Raw genomic sequence first — 19,219 nt, 5'->3', positions numbered from 1 at the left:
GCCTGTCCCTTCAACGATTTTTGTTGAAATACTGACAAGGCTCCCCCACCCTAATCAATGCAGTGAGTACTTAATCACAAAAAGAAAAAAAACCCGTCTTTATCATATTTTTAAAGTTCATTTCATGGTGTATCTTTTTCATACTGTCTGAATATTAAATTAAAAAAAAATTTTTTTACATTTATTTTTGAGAGACAGAGTGAGACAGAGCATGAGTGGGGGAGGGCCAGAGAGAGAAAGAGACACAGAGTCTGAAGCAGGCTCCAGGCTCCAAGCTGTCAGCACAGAGCCCGAAGTGGGGCTCAAACCCATAAACTGTGAGATCATGACCTAAGCCGATGTCAGATACTCAACTGACTGAGACACCCAGGTGCCCCTCAAAAAAAATTTTTTTAAACAGTGGTGCACTGAGAAGTGATTGGAGACAGAATTAATTGTCTTTGTTCTTCTCATTCTTGTGGGTTCCTCATAATTTTGCCTTATAACATAATTGTGCTCATTTTTGACTCCAACTAGAAAGATCTCTGAGATATGGATTGACTGATAATCCTCCGAGTCTTGGGGCACCTGGGTGGCTCAGTTGGTTAAACATCAGACCTCAGCCCAGGTCATGATCTCGCAGTCTGTGAGTTCGAGCTCCGCATCTGGCTCTGTGCTGACACCTCAGAGCCTGGAGCTGGCTTGGGATTCTGTGTGTCCCTCTCAATCTCTCTCTCTCTCTCTCTGCCCCTCCCCCACTCATGCCCTGTCTCTCAAAAATAAATAAACTTTAAAAATTAAAATAAAAAAGAAGATAATCCTCACAGCCTTTCTTAGTACCTTGCGTATAGTAGGCCTGCACTAAGACGAATTACAGAAAATACCAGAGGCCCCGGGGGACCAGCTATGTTCAGAGAAGCTCTTCTCTCACAAAGCCCTTGAGAAAATTAATTCCTCTAATATAGGAAAATCGCCTTCACACACTCCCAGTTATCGTGATTCAGGGGTAATTCTGTAGACATTTGTCTTCGCGGTCGTTTGTTGTCGTCTTTGATCTGCAGGACGCACGCTGACGTTTCAGGTGTTTGGGTTTGGAGGAGGTGAGCTACAGGAAGTATGAAACACTGTGGCTGTTTTTCTTGAGCAGTCTTCCTTTAACAGCAGCAGACCTTGGGAAGATCTGTTGCAAGATAGCCTTACACTAATAGGTAGAAACAGAAATGACTATGAGAACCAGATGTTTTGTCTGGGCCTCTCCTCAGAAACAGGGTGTTGGCACATGTCCTTTTTCTCTGGTTTACCCGCCCTGATGAGAGGGCGCTGGGCTAGTGGCGCGCACGGTTGCCCTGGGCGCTTGTCCACTTGCCTCTCCTGCTGTCACGGTTTCGACATTTGATGTCTCTCTTGGCCTTTTAAGTCTGTTACTTCTGAAACCGTCCTCTTGGAAATCCAGGATGTGAGCAATATTTATTTTCATTTAAAATTGCCAGGGGGGATTTGTTAGACAATACCTGCTTTCCTGACACTGGCAAGAGGCTTCACAGGGTTTCCACCTAACGTTCAGGGACACATTTGTATTAACATGCGTCCTAACTTGTTATTAGTGTAGAATTCTACTTGCTTTAATTTAGAAAATTCCAGGCGTATTTTATTTTGTCCTTACAGGGCTCGAAACCCTTCTTCTTTGAAAACAGTCAAAAGATCTTATTTGTGGTTCTGATCCTAGACTGACTCGGTCTGTTTTTAGGATCTAAATCATTTAAATAAGGGGAAGGAAAGAATTTTACTCCGCCTTAATACCGCAGAGTCTAACTTATGTGGTGGTGTGTTTTCCCCACAGGTTCACATCCAGCTTTCTGAGTGGCACCGTGCAATTTTTCTGCCACAGGCCTGGCTTGCGTATATGAGCCGAGCTTACCATGCCATTTTACAGGTAAGGGACCGTAAGATCGTTTGCCGTGGGAGAGTGTCTTCTTTGTTTCTCAGATTTTACTGTCAACGTGTATTTAATATAAAAGCACTTAGGCAAATGCAATGCTTATTTATGCTCCTAAAAGAATGTGAGTTACATACGTAACTGCACTTAAAAGTTTTTTTTAAATGTTTATTTTGAAAAAGAGAGCGTGCGAGCAAGTGGGGGTGAGAGGGAGAGAGAGAGGATCCCAAGCAGACCTCACGCACACCGTGGAGCTCAGCATTGGGCTCAATCTCATGAACTGTGAGATCATGACCCGAGCTGAAATCAAGAGTTAGACACTTAACCAACTGAGCCACTTGGGCGCCCCAACTGCACATCAGTTTTAAATATTGATGTCTTCATCTGTGGCCTCTTCTTCATCCTGCTGCCTCCTGAGATCTAGATGTCCCGGATGTTCCCCATTGCTGTCCCAAAGCACCTCGATGCAAGCGTGTCCCTGACGGAGTTCACGCCTGCCCTGTTCCTGGACCTCTGCAGGCTGGACGGGCTTACAACTCCAGCCGTATCTCTTAACCCTTGCCCCAAATTTTAGGTTTCAGCCTTGTTAAACTTACTCTTTGTTTTCCAAACTCAGCACGTCTTCCCTAACCCCTTGACATTCCCTCGATTCTCACCTAATTTCTACTTATTCTTTACAACATTTTGTCTTCCAGGAAGGCATCTGTGAGGGCCATCCCCCCAAAACTATATATGCCCCTTAACTGTGCTATCTTAGAACACCCCCTTTTAAAAGGTTTTATTTATTTTTATTTATTATGATTATTTCTTTAAATGTTTGTTCATTTTTGGGAGAGAAAGAGAGCATGAGCCGGGGAGGGGAAGAGAGCCAGGGAGACGGAGGATTCAAATGCGGGGCTCCAGCTCATCAGCCTTGAGATCGTGACCCGAGCCAAAGTCGGATGCTTAATCAACTGAGCCATTCAGGCATCCCAAGATTTTTTTTTTTTTTTAATTATTCTCTACACCCAACATGGGGCTCCATCTCACAGCCTGAGATCAGGAGTCACACGCCATACCGACCATACTGTGGTTCTTTTTTTGAAGCCTTTATCACCTTAGACACATGTCTGGGGCCCTTTGGCAGTCTCTGCCCCTTAAGCCTAGGAGCTGTGTTTTCTTCCCTCGTGTCTCTCTAGAGCCTGACATAGTGTCTAAAACATAATAGGTGCTCACTAAATGAATGATTTCTACTCAATTTGACTTCTTTTAGTATAAGTCCTAGTTTGTGAGTTTTTGAAATTAGAAACAATTTTGGATCAGTTTGGGAATATATGAACAGTTAACACTATAAGAAAATGACCAGTCAACCCTTTTCCCTAGCTTAAAATAAATTTTTAAAGATGATAGAAAAAAAAAATCTGATGGCACTTGAGTATTTTATGGCCCAGGATAGGATTTACATGGAGTCTCACATAGTGTGGTGTTAGGTTTAAAGTTAACAGCTGTCGTAAAAAAAAAAGATGGAGAGTGTGCCGCTGGGTGGGTCAGTCGGTTAAGTGTCTGACTCTGACTCAGGTCGTGATCTTGTGGCTCATGAGTTCGAGCCCTATGTCGGCCTCTGCTGACAACTCAGAGCTTGGAGCCTGCTTTGGATTTTGTGTCTCCCTCTCTCTCTGCCCCTCCCCCCACTCGCACTATGTGTCTGTCTCTCAAAAATAAATGAGCATTAAAAAAAAATGTTTAAAGACGCAGGGAGAAGAGGGGAAAAGGAATGATTAAACATTTATTGAATCTAAGGTTTATTTATTTTTTATTTTTTACATTTATTTATTATTGAGAGACAGAGAGAGACAAAGCATGAATGGGGTAGGGGCAGAGAGAGAAGGAGACACAAGATCTGAAGCAGGCTCTAGGCTCTGGGCAAGCTGTCAGGACAGAGCCTACCATGGGGTTTGAACCCATGGACTGCGAGATCATGACCTGAGCCAAAGTCGACACTTAACTGACTGAGCCACGCAGGTGACCTTAAACACGTTCTTTAAGAACCACTGTTTCCTTTGGCCCAGTGTACATACCTTTTTGTCCTTGGTGGCGTCCAGGCACTCAGTTCTGAGTATGTGTGTGAGGGAAGGAATGTGTATTACTCACACACCTCAAACCAGGTATAGTTTTCTATTCAAGAACAGTGAGCTTACAGGTCGGAGGTATGCACTTTTTCTCACATCCCTTTTTCTCTATGTGATTCTGCAGTGTTTTTTTCAGGAAGCATTCATGGCGCACCTGTGGCCCGGCCCTGTGCGGGGTGTGTGGGCTACAAGGGAGCACAAAGCATTCCTTCCTCTCAGGGAGCTCCCGGGCCAGTGTGGGACACCAGCGCGGCCATCAGCTGTTTTAGTACGACGTCTCTGATGCCTTAGCCGAGGATGTGCAAAGTCCTACGGGGCCCAGACGAAGAAGGCAAGGATAACTCCTCCTCCTGCAGAGTGAACTGAGAATTTTATTTAGCTCTTAGCATAAGGACGGCTAAATCCAACAGGATTATGGTACAACTCATGCAGATGACTTGCAGTTGATTTAAAAAAAGAAAAAAAACCCTCCATTTTTTTTATAACAAAAGCTGCCATTTATTGAGTAGCTAGTGTGTGTCCAACACTTAACATATATTGTTTCAATGAATCCTTACAGAAACTCTTTGAAGTGGGTGTTGTTAACACCATGTATATATAATAGGATTGCCAGTGAAAAAGCAGAGTGAGCTAGGAAACAAGGCAGTGGTGCAAACCCCGATAGAAACCACTGGGCTCCTAGGACGGAACTGAACCTTACACCAGGGTTTGTCTGTGACCCCAGAGCCTCAGCCTTTTCCACTGAGACATGCACTTTCCCTGGCACTGTCATTAGTTGCAACAACAAATAATGCAAATCGGTGTTATATCTTAAAGGATAGGTCTATGCTTGAAAAGCCAGCTGAGTATTTTTTAGTAATGCACGTCCATTATTCTGTCCTTCTCCTGTGGTAGGTAATAGTGTGCCTTTCTGCTCATGTATCTTCTAAATTCCTTCTACTTTGCATTTCTGGTCCAGTTCCACTGAGAATAGGTGACCAAATAAATGAAACTGAAAGTATAGGCTTTAAGATTTTCAATATGATTTGAAGGTACAGGAAAGCTTTTTAGGCAATATGCACACTGATGCATATTACGTGTTTGAGTTTTTTTTAATGAGCACCCTCCCCCCAACCCCGACTTCAACAGAATTTATGGTATCTTAGAAGAATTAGAGCAACTGCCAGACTCCTTGTCTATATCAAGAATTTCTGTCCTGGAGGATACGTCTTCTGTACAAGAGTTACAGTTACTCCCATCTGGTGCTAGACATATTTTGTAGCATTAAACCAGAGGATCGTTTAGAGGAGACATGTTTTATTCAGTTAAGCCTAAGAGACATGTTGGGAGATACATGCTACATTATTTCCTGGGTGTTGATTATGATGTGGATAAGTTTGAGATTTCAACACTACAATTGGCTTTTGCCTGGGCATCTGCTTTTAGCCTTATCTAATTTTTTCCACAAGAACATCGGATTTTGAATTTTAAGCATATCAGTATGGTTGACGTGGGGAGGTATGTGGCTTTCCTCCCATTAAGTTGGGGATGCAGAGAGATACAAATTGATTGACAGTTCAGAATCTATTTTGGTAAGGAGGCCCCTACTGCCATCTTTACTTTGATGCCCGTGTGGGATGCTCCTTTGGTTAAGGTCTCTAGCCTTTGTATTAAGGGCTCTCTTGAATATGACCTCAGACTAGAGAGAGGAATTATAAAGCAGGCTGACTGCAGACTTTTGCTTCCTGCGTTGGTCAGTTAGTTGTAAAATAATCTAAAATCAAAACCAGGGTCAGGAATGGTGACCTCGGTAGATTTCTCTCTGACGGTTGGTAGGAGATGTTTGTTTTTGATGTGTAGGTTTGGAAGTAGGTGAAATTACTCACTGAAATCAGCAAGCTCTTGGTTATATAGGCTAGAGATTAAAAAAAAAAAAAGTAAGAAGGATAAGTAAATAATCGGCATCCACAGGCAATCCAGAAATTTTAATTCAGGTGATCATTTCACCATCTTCTCTCCCACTGAGTGCTTTTGCCTCTTAACCACCGAGGCTGAGGCGACAGCCTCCACACCTCCGTGCCCACCAGGCAGAGACTTCGGGGGCAAAGTGCATCTGAATAAACAGCCTGACACGGAGTAGGTGGAACGGGCGAGAAGGACCTTCCAGAAGAGGGGACTGAGAGAAGCAAGAGCCTTTGAAAGAAGAAAAAAGAAATTTACTTCATTACAGTCCATGGTGTACTGGCTGATGGCCACGGAGATGTGAGAAAAGCAGGTGTTTTCAGTAGGCTGCGTGGATACTCAAAGCTCTTTTGTTTTTTTGTTGTTTGTTTATATCTAAGCAGATTTTAGCCTTTTCCTTTCCTACTGCTTATCTTTTTTTGGAAAAGTACTGTGGCAAGTAAACGTTCCTAGGAGTAAAGAGGCCTAATTTAGGAAGCATAACTAGCAGAGACCGGCAATAAATACAATTTTCTATTTTGGCTACCCCCCTGGGAGGCCACTGTCACTGCTACAGCCTTGCCAGTGTGTTCACCGTGGATACTTTGCCACGAGAGAGGGGGGCAATGAAAGGGCCAGGATTCTATCTTTGAAAAGCTGGAGAGAGACGGGTAAGATTGAAGTAAATAGAAACGATGTGAATAGGAAGTCCATCAAATCTCGGGGTGTCTGAGCGGGTCAGCCCCAGGGCCCTGTGTGCTGGAAACCGTGCTAAGTCCGGTGACCCCTAGATTGACAGACAGTCCCTGCCTTCAGTGAGCTCATGCGCTGGTGGTAACAGGGTTCATATATAGTCACGAAAGATCATTTCATAAGACTATAACTGGAGATGGGATTTTTTGGGGTGTTATTAACAACAAACCTGGTAATGGTAGCTATTCCAAAGAGACATTTTTGCACATTATTTAACATGCTCTAATGCCATGAGATCATTGTTAGCTACATTTTACAAATGCGGAAATTGAAATTTAGAGAGGGGAAGTTACTTGCCCACATTTTTATACAGCAAGCAGGTGGAGATGGCCGTAGATCAAGGCATTCTGATTCCAGAGCCCAGCTCCTTCACCCATCAAAGCTATATTGCTTCCTTGTCTAGGGTATATATGGAGACACACTTTTCTTCTGTGAAACATACCTTAGAACTCTAAAATCAGTAAGAAAAAGACAACCAGTAGAAAAACTGGACACAATAGAAAATCTAAAAGTCCATGAACATATGGAAAAAGTTTTCGGTCTCACTGGTGAACAGTGAAGTGAAAATTAAAACCACAATAAACACCATGTCACCCCTGCCAGAAAAGGAACAATTCAAAGCCTGACAGTTCCAATCATTGGGGAGAATGTGGAGTAACTAGAACTTCTATTTGCCGCTAGTGAGAATGTAAGCTGTACAACCACTTCTGAAAATGGTATGGCGTCTATCACTCGGCAACACATGCACGGTAGGTTCTCATCCAATTTAAGGCCCATCAAGAAACCAGTATCTTCAGTACAGTTTAAATGATGTGATTGCTGAGGTGCCTGGGTGGCTCAGTCGGTTAAGTGTCTGACTTCGGCTCAGGTCATGATCTCACAGTTTGTGGGTTTGAATCCCACGTCAGGCTCTGTGCTGACAGCTCAGAGCCTAGAGCCTGTCTTTGGATTCTGTGTCTCCCTCTCTTTCTGACCCTCCCCTGCTTATGCTGTCTCTCTCTCAAAAATAAATAATAAAAATTTTTTTAAATTTAAATAAATAAATGATAAGACTAGAGGGGAAAGAAGCTGATCAAAATAATCCTGAATGTAAAAAAAAAAAAAAAAAAAGGAATATCTGACAGTCTTGTCTTAAAGGGGTAATAGTAGCTACATTTCTATTATGTGTGAAGTTGAACATTGTATCAATTTTTATAAATTCAAGAAATAAAACTGTAATGTGCAGATGTTTAAGAATAACTTTGGTTATAGATGACCTGACTCTTACAAAAATTTTTTTAACATTTTTATTTATTTTTGAGAGACAGAGACAGAGCATGAGCAGGGGAGGGGCAGAGAGACAGAGGGAGACACAGAATCCCAAGCAGGCTCCAGGCTCTGCACTGTCAGCACAGAGCCCAACACAAGGCTCAAACCTACCAACTGTGAGATCATGACCTGAGCCAACGTCGGACACTTACTTGGCTGAGCCACCTACCCGCCCCTATAGATCACCTGAATCTTAAGTGTCATAGAATACCCTCATTTTCTACCCTTCTGTTATAACACTGGTGCCCAGATCCCAGTCTTCATATGGTGTCCATTCAAATTATCAGCTGCAGGGCGCCTGAGTGGCTCAGTCAGTTGAGCATCCAACTTCAGCTCAGGTCATGATCTCACAGTTTGTGAGTTTGAGCCCCGCGTTGGGCTCTGTGCTGACAGCTCGGAGCCTGGAGCCTGCTTCAGATTCTGTGTCTCCCTCTCTCTCTGTTCCTCCCTTGCTTATGCTCTCTCTCTCTCTCTCTCTCTCTCTCTCAAAACTAAATAAACATTAAAAAATAATACAATATTGAAAAAAATCATCAGCTGCAGACACAGATCATTATAAGAGAGGGAATTTTTTTAAACAGGACCTACGAAATTCAAATCTGCTTTTAATAGATCTTCCAGTGTGCAGTGCCAAGCACTGCATTTCCCAAACCCACAGCTTCTCCAGGATAAACTGGGTGAGTGTTGAAATACCGAAGTGCAGTGATACAATTCTCTCTCGTCACACATCCTTGTTTAGAATCGAACGTTTTATTAGGAACACTAAAGGCCAGCTGAGAAATGCTACATGTGTTCTCAGTGTTTTACAAAGAAGTTTCAAGGTCATGTGTGTCCTGCAGGGCAGAATCGGAGAACTGGACTTGCAGCTGAAACATGGGAAGGAAGGACCCGAGGAGGTGCAGAACAAAAAAGGCACAGCCTGGCTCTGGTAAGAGGAGGGTGTTCTGCTGGGAATGAATGTCGTCACTGGCCATGACTGATGCGGGAGAACGTGGCCGCTTTAAAGGCCTGTGCGGGGCTTTTAACGTACCTACCTGCCTGAAGGGGAAGAGGCCAAAGATTCGTTAGGTGGATTTTCCACCCTCTCCCCAGATATCACAAGTAGAGCCTTATTCATAAATCTTAATTATTTTTTAAATTGTTTTCTACAGCAGCATGGAAATGGTTTGCTTTTCCCTTCATCCCCCCATAACATTATTTTATATGCTTTCAAGTGACAGATTCTGTTTCCCCCACTCAACCCATTGTCTTCCTAATTCCCATTGAGTCAAGGAATACCCCTCCAGTCCCATGCTCCCCCCTCTCCCCATGACGTCTTTATCATTAGGAGCAACTTTACCTCGTCAGGGCTTTAATTTCTTTGGCAGACATCCCCTAGTGAATTCCCGCTATATTATCTAGAAATGTGTAAGTGCTGGCACATTAAAAGCAATTTAAATTGTTACATGGGTTAGGAAAAAAAACCTTGTCAGGTTAATGTGGCAGCAGCCTAAATCTAGGTAAAGTGCCCAGAATCTAAATTGCTTTACCTGCGGCCACAGGTTTCTTTAATTTAAAAATCCATTCCAAGCTTGCTTGAGTTTAGAATTTTTCTTTACTGATAGTTGGCGTAGGTAGAAAGGCAAGAGCTCGGTGTACTTGTTTGTATACTTAAGTCCTTCTATGCTAAGTAACATTGTTTAGACTTATTTTAAAAATAGCAACACAGTTTAAAAACTTTATGACATTGAGTTCAAGATTAGAGGTTAAGACTTTGGATTTCACCTCCTCTTTGTGATGATCTTTCACATAGGTTTGACTTTCATCTTCTAAAAAATGATAATTTGGTGGGGGCTGTATTTTGACAATATTCTCCAAAATATATAGAGATAGAAGGAAGAATGTGATAGATGAGCATCAAGAGTAACTCCAAGATTTTGACTGTGAAAAACTACAAGTATGGACTTCCCCTTTACTAAGATGGGGAAGACAATAGAAGAGCAGGTCTGTGTAGGAGTAGAATCAGGTTTGGGACTTGTTAAGCCTCAGATACCTAATTAAACCTGCAGCTGCCTTTAAAATCCTGACACTGGAGAAGGTCACCTAAGGAATGAGTAACAACAGAGAAAAGGTCAGAGGAAAGGGCTTCAGAGCACTTCAACATGTAGACATGGGGTAGTTGAAGGAGGGAACCAACAAGCACACGGAAAATTAGTGATCCGTGATGCAGGAAGAAAACTAAGAGAGAATGGAATCTTGAATGCCGAGGCAAGAAAATATTTGAAGATAGGAGCAACCGATTGTGTCAGAGGGTGCTGGGAGGCTGCAGAGACAGAGAACTGGGAGAGACTTGGCCTCTTGAAAGTCATTGGAGGCCATGACAGGAGCTGTTTTGGTGGAACAGTGGGGACAAAACCCAGATTGTAGAAGGGTCTAGACAGGGTAGAAGATGAGCTGTTTATTTAAAAAAAAAAAATTTTTTTTTAATGTTTTATTTATTTTTAATACAGAGAGAGACAGAGCATGAGAGGGGGAGGGGCAGAGAGAGAAGGAGACACAGAACCAGAAGCAGGCTCCAGGCTCTGAGCTAGCTGTTAGCACAGAGCCTGACGCGGGGCTCGAACCCACGAATGTGAGATCTGACCTGAGCCGAAGCCGGAGGCTTAACCGACTGAGCCACCCAGGCACCCTGAAGATGAGCTGTTTTAAATGAGTTCTGATGCATGAGAAGGAGCAAAATGGGACAATTACTGGAGAGCTTTTCCTTCTTTGAAGATGGTAGATATACTTGGCTCTTAAGATTGAGTCATTCTCAGAGAGTGCTGAATAGCTAAGATTTTTAAATATTTCCTATGACAGGAAGAGTGCCGACATAATTTATATTTGCAAAAGTATTATAGTATTTATAAAATTTTTTGAGTTTATGAAACTCAAAATATGTAATGAAAATATCTGTGATTGCTTCAAAATGTAAATATGGCAGTCAATGGTTGTTTTCTCCTATATCTCAGGGCTTTTATATTGAAAAAAATTTTGTGAATATTTGAATTGAGTATATGATCTTCAGATCCACAGTGCAATTATTTTCTGTCAACTTCCGAGTGATTTTATAAGCTACATTTAAAATTTTATTTTGTGTACATACATAGCCACTATTCCATTACCTACAATTTGGAAACAATAAATTCCTATTTTAGTGAGCTCTTCTGCATAAAAAGAGAGAATGTCTTAGTGAGTTTGGGCTGCTATAACTAAAATACCATAGACTGGATGGCTGACTTACACGACAGAAATTTATTTCTCACACTTCTGGAGGGAGACCGAGATAATCAAGATCAAGGTGCCAAGAGATCTCATGCCAGCGAGGGCCGGCTGCCTTGTATGCAGGTGGTCCCTTTCTCCTTGTGTCTTCACGTGTTGGGGGAGCAGAGAGAGAACATAAGCATTCGGTGTGTCTTCTCATTGGCACTAATCACATTCATGAGGGGTCCACCCGCATGACCTCCCAAAGGCTTCACCTAAGAATATAATAGAAAGGACATTAGTATAGCCACCATTCAGTTTAAGAGATGACACTATCACCATACTGTGTGTCTATAGCCACCTCCTTCCTTGCCTCCAATAAGTGACTTATGGAATAGGCAAGAGGAAACTCTTTGAAGTAGAATTCCACACATACAGTTTTGGGACCTGGAGTCATTGCCAGGGATTCTTATTAACTGATGGATAAGCAAAAAAAATTGGGCTCTTATTCTAACATGCACTCTTGCACCTATTTCCAATCTTTACTGCAGGGTCCGAGACATGTTGACTGATGAGATCACCAAGGCGGCTGTAAAGTAAGATGCATTTATTCTCTTACCAAAAATTTTCTGTAAACATTTTTTTTCCTGGCAGGTGTATATAGTTTCTCCATTAAGAGTATGTCCTAACTTTAAGAACGTTAAAGGACTCTTCAATTATTTAAAAAAAAAATCAATTGTTATCCTTTCTCAAGTTAATTCTTAAGTTAATGTCTTTTTGTGAGAATATGGAGGAATCAATACAAACATGACTTCTACATCAAGAGTCGCTGGGGTCGTGCCCTTGCTGTTCACCTAACAAAATGCCTTGTGCTTTGACTTAGATTTAAAGGATTCTCATTTAGTTTGGGGTGGAGAAGGGGGGGTGTTGTGGTTTGAAGGAGAAATCCTTGCTAATGTGAATTATGTGGGTTCTACAAATAGGTATTAAATCTCAAATGTGAGCCAGGAAATAAATCACAGTAGTACTTCCTTTCATTCCCTTTGTGTTATGGGGTCTAGGATATCTAAAAATTGAATTTTTAGATGTTTTTATTTGTCTTAAGAGAGAGAATGTGAGCAGGGGAGGGCAAAGAGAGAGGGGGACAGAGGATCAGAAGCGGGCTCTGCACTGACAACAGAGAGCCTGATGCGAGGCTCGAACTCACGAACTGTGAGATCAGGACCTGAGCCTAAGTCAGATGTTCAACTGACTGAGCCACCCAGGCACTCCAAAAAATTGAATTTTCAAATACTAAGAACAAACGTGATGACCCATTAAAAAGGCGGTTTCAATCATATCCTTATGGTTGTTTTAACAAAAATAACGAGGATTACTACCTTGAGGCTTTTTATTTGTCTTAGGCCAACTGTCAACAGAAAATTATACCCTAATGAACTTGCTTGAACAATCTCTTTGGGTTCCTTTGCTAACAAGCTGAGTAATTGTCTCTGGCAGTAAGTTACATGTCAGTTATGTCCGCTTCTCCCTTCCAGTGGCACCCTTAGCTGCTGCCATTTCTGCTTGACTTCCTTTCTTCTTATCCACCAAATAACATAGATAAGCCTTTGACCTGCAGGATTTCACGTGTCCATGTTATCTAGACATATTTAATTGCAGTATAGTTTATCCCTATCGTGTCCCAGAACCTTCTGCGGCTAAATAGGTTTTGCCTTAATAGAACAAAAACACAATCTCCCTTAGAGCTTGCGTTCTACCAGTAATTTCTTAGGCAAGTGCATTACTGTAAGGTCTGTTCACAGTACTGTTCATCACTCAGCCTCATGCCTTCTGAATCAAGGGAAATAGAAGCGGTAATCCTCCCCTGCACTCACTTCTGTGGGAGGCACTGGGAAATATCTGTTGACATATCTATTGACAAAATGAAAACTAAAGTACAGTGAGGCTTCGATAGGGACTCATTTGTGTCTGCTTATGTAGTTTGGTGAATTGCAGACACAGTGGGGGAGCGCTCAGCTGCCTTCGGAGGGAGGGAGGTGTGCTGGGGCAGGGTGAGGGGCTGCCTTCAGCCCTTACCTTTCATAGTTTGTTCTATTAGTAATCTACTTATATCATGGTAAAAACCATGCTCTGACATTTGCAGGAAAAAAAAAAAAGTAGAACACTGAAGAACCTAGCAGCTCTCTATTAAAACAAGCTATAATTTTGCTTCTCTAGTAGCTTGTGCATTTTCCATTCTAAAATTTTATTTCAACAAGATTTTAATCTTCCGATTTGCAAAGCATCGTTTCATGAAATGCCTAAGAAGAATGTGTTCACATTCTCAGTGGCACAGAGTAAAAATAATTCATGTTCTCATGGTGTTACCTTTTCATCAAAAATTTCAAAGTATTTTATAGACCTTATCTTATTAAAGCAATGCTGACAATAGTAGGTATAACAGCAAGTCAAGTTCAAAGGCTGAGAGATTCATGATAGAGCAGGCGGGGGGGGGGGGGGGGGGAATCACTCTGCCTCCCTCTCTTTACTTTTTCTCACTGGCTTCCTCCACCCGTGTGAAGACCCGACCACTACCTGCTGCCAGCTTAGCCTTCTTTGGACCATGCCTGCCACAGGCTGGTTTGGGCCATTGTAAGACTTACTTTGTTTTGAACCATAAGTTAAATGCAGGAAGTAAAACACCAGTCACAGGATTAGACTGATTTGCTCATTTAAGAGCAGTTTTAAAGCATCAAGGATAGGGCTAAGGGAGAATCAGAATACAGATAAAGCCTGATGATTGATATAAGTTTATTGTCATTGTTGTTAATTAAATAGATTTGAACCCGAAGATGAAAATCCCCAAAGGACTGGGTCACTTTACTAATATGTAATGTAATACTTTGTCCCAAAGAAAGCATCCTTATAGCTCATCCTTCCCTGTGCTTTTTAATTAGGTTAATGGCATCAGTTTGTTCCAAAGGACAGTTTAATTAAAATGCTAGTGGTGTTGCCTAGATAAATACTGTACTGATGCTGACATGTTATTATGCAAATTAGAGACTACTGCCTGACTGGGCTTGGGGAGGGGGCTGGGGGGGTACAGATAGTTACTTGGTCAGCAAGCTAATGAGTGTTTGCCAAATCGGTTGTAGATTTTCACCTGGCCAGCCCTCTGTGAATTTGTTTCAGTAAATGTGCATTGAGTGTCTCCTCTCCATAAGTCACTGTATGCAGCAAGCAGGGAATGCAGACATGACCCAGAGGACCTGGTCACAATACCTTCGTGAAATGTATAGCTTGGTCTGAGCATGTATTGCGTGGACTGTGAAATACTTTTTTCTACTCAGAGATTAATATCCAAATACGCCGTTAGTCCGCAACCGAAGGTCTCATTACTAGTGGCTTTAAATGTTATTTTTCTCCATTTTACAAGAACAATACATGTTCAGGAATGTCAAAGCCAGTAAAACTTCTGAAACAGAAGCATTTGGGGCACGGTTTTGGAACTGAGGCTAAATGCCCTTTCAGAATTTTGGGCTTATAAGAGTACTGTTTGTGTCATCTTGTCTAATACCCTTGTTTTTTTTAAAAAAGACTGGATACCGTATTCCCAGTGACCCTCCAGGTTTTTCTCTACGGCAGTAACCACTGGGGATCTAATTCTCATCACTGAGAATTTAAAACTTTTTTTTTTTAATATACAGATTCATGGCCTTTCTGTAGCAGGACAGGCTTGAGGATATTCTCAGCTAAAGGAAAGAGATCGTATTAGAAATAAATGATAATTTTGTTATTTTTTTAAGTGATGTCATGGCTTGGCCACATGGGAATGCGCAGACCTTTCCCGGCTTTCTGGTGTTTTATTCTTAGCTGTGTGAGTTCCCAGTAATCCTCACTGCAAAACGTGGGTTGAAGGCATCTGCTTAGCCTTCTAGTCTTCCTTTTATTTTCTCCCTCCATCCCATCCCCTGATATAAACGTTGTGGTCTTATCAACTTACGGCAGGCCTCATAGTGGCACAAATTAAGAATGAGCGAACCAAATGACCAACCCCACAGAGCAAGCTTTCGCTGAGTTTAAGAAGCCCGAGGTGGGAGAACGAGAAGGCAGGAGGGATTAGATGCACAGGCAGATGGAGGAACTTGATAATGGCAAGTGCTGAGTCCCATTCTTACCAAATGGAAGCAAAAATGCAAGAACATGTGTGGATCCTAACCATTTCATGCCCCCTAGCTCACATGTTTAGTCATGACTGTGGCCTGGGTCTGGAGGTCGTTAGCTAACACGGGGCACTAGTGGGGCCAGAAGTCTTCCTCATCCAACATATCTGTTCCCTTCCTCGGCTGGGGTCATTCTTGGACAGGACTCGTGCTTGGGTGGACGCACGGGTTCACGTTCATGTCTCAAGTCCAGTTCTGGGGAAACACTTGTCTGTTCTTATGGGAGCCCACAACCAGAACAGAACCAAAACATTGATGATATGGGTGCCGTCTTGCCTGAGTTCTGTTATAACACAGGTGGCAAGCCAAGAGGATCTCATCAGTGTCCCATTTAAGATTTGATTCTATAGAAGCACCTTGGAATTACGGAATAACACTAAACATTTATTTTTAAGTGGTAAGTATATTTTAAAAGGTCCAGGTTTCTTTGGGCACCCTGGGTGGCTCAATCATTTAAGCTCTTGATTTTAGCTCAGGTCATGATTTCACAGTCCGTGAGATCAAGCCCCGTGTCAGGCTCTGTGCTGACAGTGTGGAGCCTGCTTGGACTCTCCCTCTCTCTTTCCTTCTCACCCTACCCTTCCCAGGCTCCCTCACTTTCTCTCAAAATAAGTAAATGAACGTTAAAAAAAAAAAGGTTCAGGTTTCTTGATACTAACTTCAGAAGTCAGGGGCGCTTGGGTGGCTCAGTCAGTTGCGCCTCCAACTCTTAATTTCAGCTCAGGTCATGATCTCATGCTTCATGAGCCCGAAACCCATGTTGGGCTCTGTGCTGACAGCTCAGAACCTGGAGCCTGTTTTCGATTCTGTGTCTCCCTCTCTCTCTCTGCCCCTCCCTTGCTCACGTACTATCTCGGTCTCTGTCTCTGTCTCTCTCAAAAATAAATAAGCATTTTTAAAAAAAAAGTAAAATAAAAACGGGCCTTTTTTGGCCTCTTATCTAGGGGCTCTAAATTATATTACAAACTAACTTACAGGTTGCTGGCTTGGGCATATCACAGGAAAGAAGGGAAGGAGAATGGTGACGGCCGAAAGCCGCCAGCAAGGCCAGTGGCCGGTGAAGGACACTGTCCGAGTGGCTCACCAGCACCCACTCCCATACGCCAGTGCCTCAGAAAAGCCAGGGGCCAGTTCCATTCTACTGTGCTTACCCACATAACTGTCCTCACTTGTGTTTTCAGCACAAACTGATAGATTTATGTTGGCCAAAGAGGGCATGGAAGGAGACAGCTTAGGAAATGCACTGTCCAACGATGAAGTAAAGGCTTTTGAAAGAAAGAACTTAGACACACGAGTTCAGATTTGTAGGTTACAAAACAAGCCTGATGAGCCCACGTGAGTGAGCGGAGGGAAGCCGCAGCACTGGTGTCAGGAGAAGGGAAAAAGCTGCCGGCCTCAGGGAGCAGGCAGGCACGCGCTGGTGAAGCTCCGGGAAGGAATGGAAGTGCTTTGTGACCTCGCCTGCCTTCTCTGTAATAACGCCTTCTCTTCTCCCAGTTAATGCCCCCAAATCCTCTCTTGGAATTTTTTTCTTTTTCAACAGGGAGAGCCCAGTGGTCAAGGGCAACGCACTGTTAGCCTTAAGCAGCCTTGCTGTCGTCGCATCCAAACACGAAGCCAGCCTCTCCTCTGACTCCGAGGGGGTCCCGGAGGTGAGTCAAGGGTGGTTTGAACCAGTCGGGCAGCATTTGAAAAGCGAGCAGCCTCTTTGAGCCTGGCCCTGAATTTACGAGGTTAGAGTCTATGCTTTGCAACAGAGCAGAGTTATGCTACTTGAGGGTTCTTTATGCTGTGAGCCGGAGGGTCTCCTAGACACTTTTGCCTTGTTGCTTTTCTGTTTTGCTTTCTCCATCACAGTTAAGTGGTCATTTCCATTTGAAGGTACCAATTTTATGCAACAGGGGTTGTCTTTTTGTGATTACATCAGTGGTAACCAATCTTGGGAGGTTAACTAGGCTTACTGAGTGAACAATGCTGTCAAAAAATGATAAATAAGCAGTGTTTACTGACTGAAAAAAATTGTACTTTGCATTTTAATTGTAGATGTCAGTGACAAAGTGCCTATTCATTTTTGCAAGGCATTTATTTCTTAATTAAACATGTGGCGAGCTGGCCAATGTTCGTTTCCAATGTACTTTTTCAGATAATTCATATCTGTCAAAATAAAAAGGCATGGATTTATTCTTCTTTTAAGCCCCATTATCTATTAGCTAGCCTTAACTGGAGACAATATAGCCAAGTTGTTCAAAAGCATAGGCTTCAGACTAGGAGAGTCCCATATTTAAATCCTAGTACTTGCACTTTCTAGCTCTGTGGCCAATTTTTGGTAACTTCCCCTTTCAAAGCCTGGTCCCCCACCTGTAAAATGGGGATAACGATACTTACCAGAATTACCAGGATTGTTGTGAGGATTCAATGAATTAATGTATGTAGAGCTGGAGATACTAAGCTCCCTGCAGTAGTAACCATCCTCTGACTTCTTGCTGCAAAAACGGGGCTTTTTTCAATGTTACTCAGCCTCTCTCTGTTCCCTCAGTGAGTCTGTCTTGTGGGCCATCTGTACCCTTTTGCATGGTGGAGATTTTTGGTTGCAAGCATTGAAACCCACTCTCATTTAAATAAAAAAGGAACAGGAAGGATGTGGAATCTGGAAGCCCATGGAATTGAAGGCGCAGTTGACAGCTGGGTTTGGGGAAGGACATCAGGCACAGGAACTGATATTAGCACCATCTCAGCAGACTACCCGCAGTGGGATGGGTCAGCTCTGGTCATTTACTGTGCTTGTGTTGGTCGCTTAAGATTCAGGGTCCGAAGGGTCTCATTCATACCCACACCTCGGGCGGGTCCGATGGGTAGCTTCATTGAGCATTGAATCCAGCTTCAAATCACAGAGGAGGGGATTCACCAAAGGGTGCTATCACTATTGAACAAGAGAATAAGTACTATGTGGATTTAATGATGAGAAAGGTGAAACTTTTTAGAGAGGAAATGTTCTATATTTGAGACAACATGCTAAGTAGAATCTTATGACCTAAAAGATTACCGAATCTTTCTAGGATTCCTTGTTTGGGGCAGTTGTATAGGCGAGTTGCCCAGAATAACAGGGTTCTAGCTCAGAAGTGGAGGTCCAGGCCATCTTACTCTTCTTCACTCCCTACCCTTTTGTTCTGTGCTGTGACACATATTACACAAAACATCGAGAAGCCACGCACCCCGATGATGGGGCTTTGCTTTTATTCCTGATGACCTTGTCTTTGGCTCTTACCCAGTACAAACGCAAGACCTCATCATTCGGTTAAAATGGAAGTTTCCAAACTCTGTTCAAAGCTGCATATGACTAACAGCTGAAAGGTCTTAGGAAGAAGGCCTTATTTGAGTCAAGGGTACTTAAAGTTACATTGACCCTTATGATTTATACCACCTGAGTGGCGTCACCACGTAAGATAATGAATGCTGTTGACATCCAGGGTCATGAATGGTTTTTAAAACCAAGTTCTCTTTATAATGAGTTGGATTTTCTTGTTGTTTGTCATACATTCTCTTGCCTCCTCTTTTCCCAACTGAAGATTATTCATGCTTTCATACATACTTAGCTAGGCAAATGTTGTGATGATTCAGAATGATAAATAAGTGGTGATAGTAAGCAGAAATGCTAAACATGGCGATGAAAATTTTGTAGACTGCTTCCTCAGCGCCTCCCTTGTGAAATGGCAAGTCATAGAAATGAGACATTTTGAGTTTCTTTCTCTGCCTGTCTCTTTTCGTAACCGCCCCCCCCCCCATCACCCTCG

The 19,219-nt window shown here is 42.7% G+C and overlaps 1 protein-coding gene across 2 annotated transcripts in view; it reads left to right on the top strand.

The window, feature by feature from the left end:
* FOCAD (focadhesin) overlaps window positions 1-19,219 on the top strand; it is a 315,637-nt gene that overhangs the window by 232,705 nt on the left and 63,713 nt on the right. For both annotated transcript variants that reach the window (XM_029919606.1, XM_029919607.1), the window contains exons 22-25: window positions 1,820-1,912; window positions 8,844-8,932; window positions 11,778-11,822; window positions 16,972-17,080. In XM_029919606.1, coding sequence (XP_029775466.1) covers window positions 1,820-1,912; window positions 8,844-8,932; window positions 11,778-11,822; window positions 16,972-17,080 — 336 coding nt within the window. The remainder of the gene's footprint in view (window positions 1-1,819; window positions 1,913-8,843; window positions 8,933-11,777; window positions 11,823-16,971; window positions 17,081-19,219) is intronic.

This window comes from Suricata suricatta, chromosome 13 (genome assembly GCF_006229205.1).
Source record: "Suricata suricatta isolate VVHF042 chromosome 13, meerkat_22Aug2017_6uvM2_HiC, whole genome shotgun sequence".
Taxonomy (NCBI): domain Eukaryota; kingdom Metazoa; phylum Chordata; class Mammalia; order Carnivora; family Herpestidae; genus Suricata; species Suricata suricatta.
Note: the sequence above shows the minus strand (reverse complement) of the source record. Positions and strands in the feature narration are given on the sequence as shown.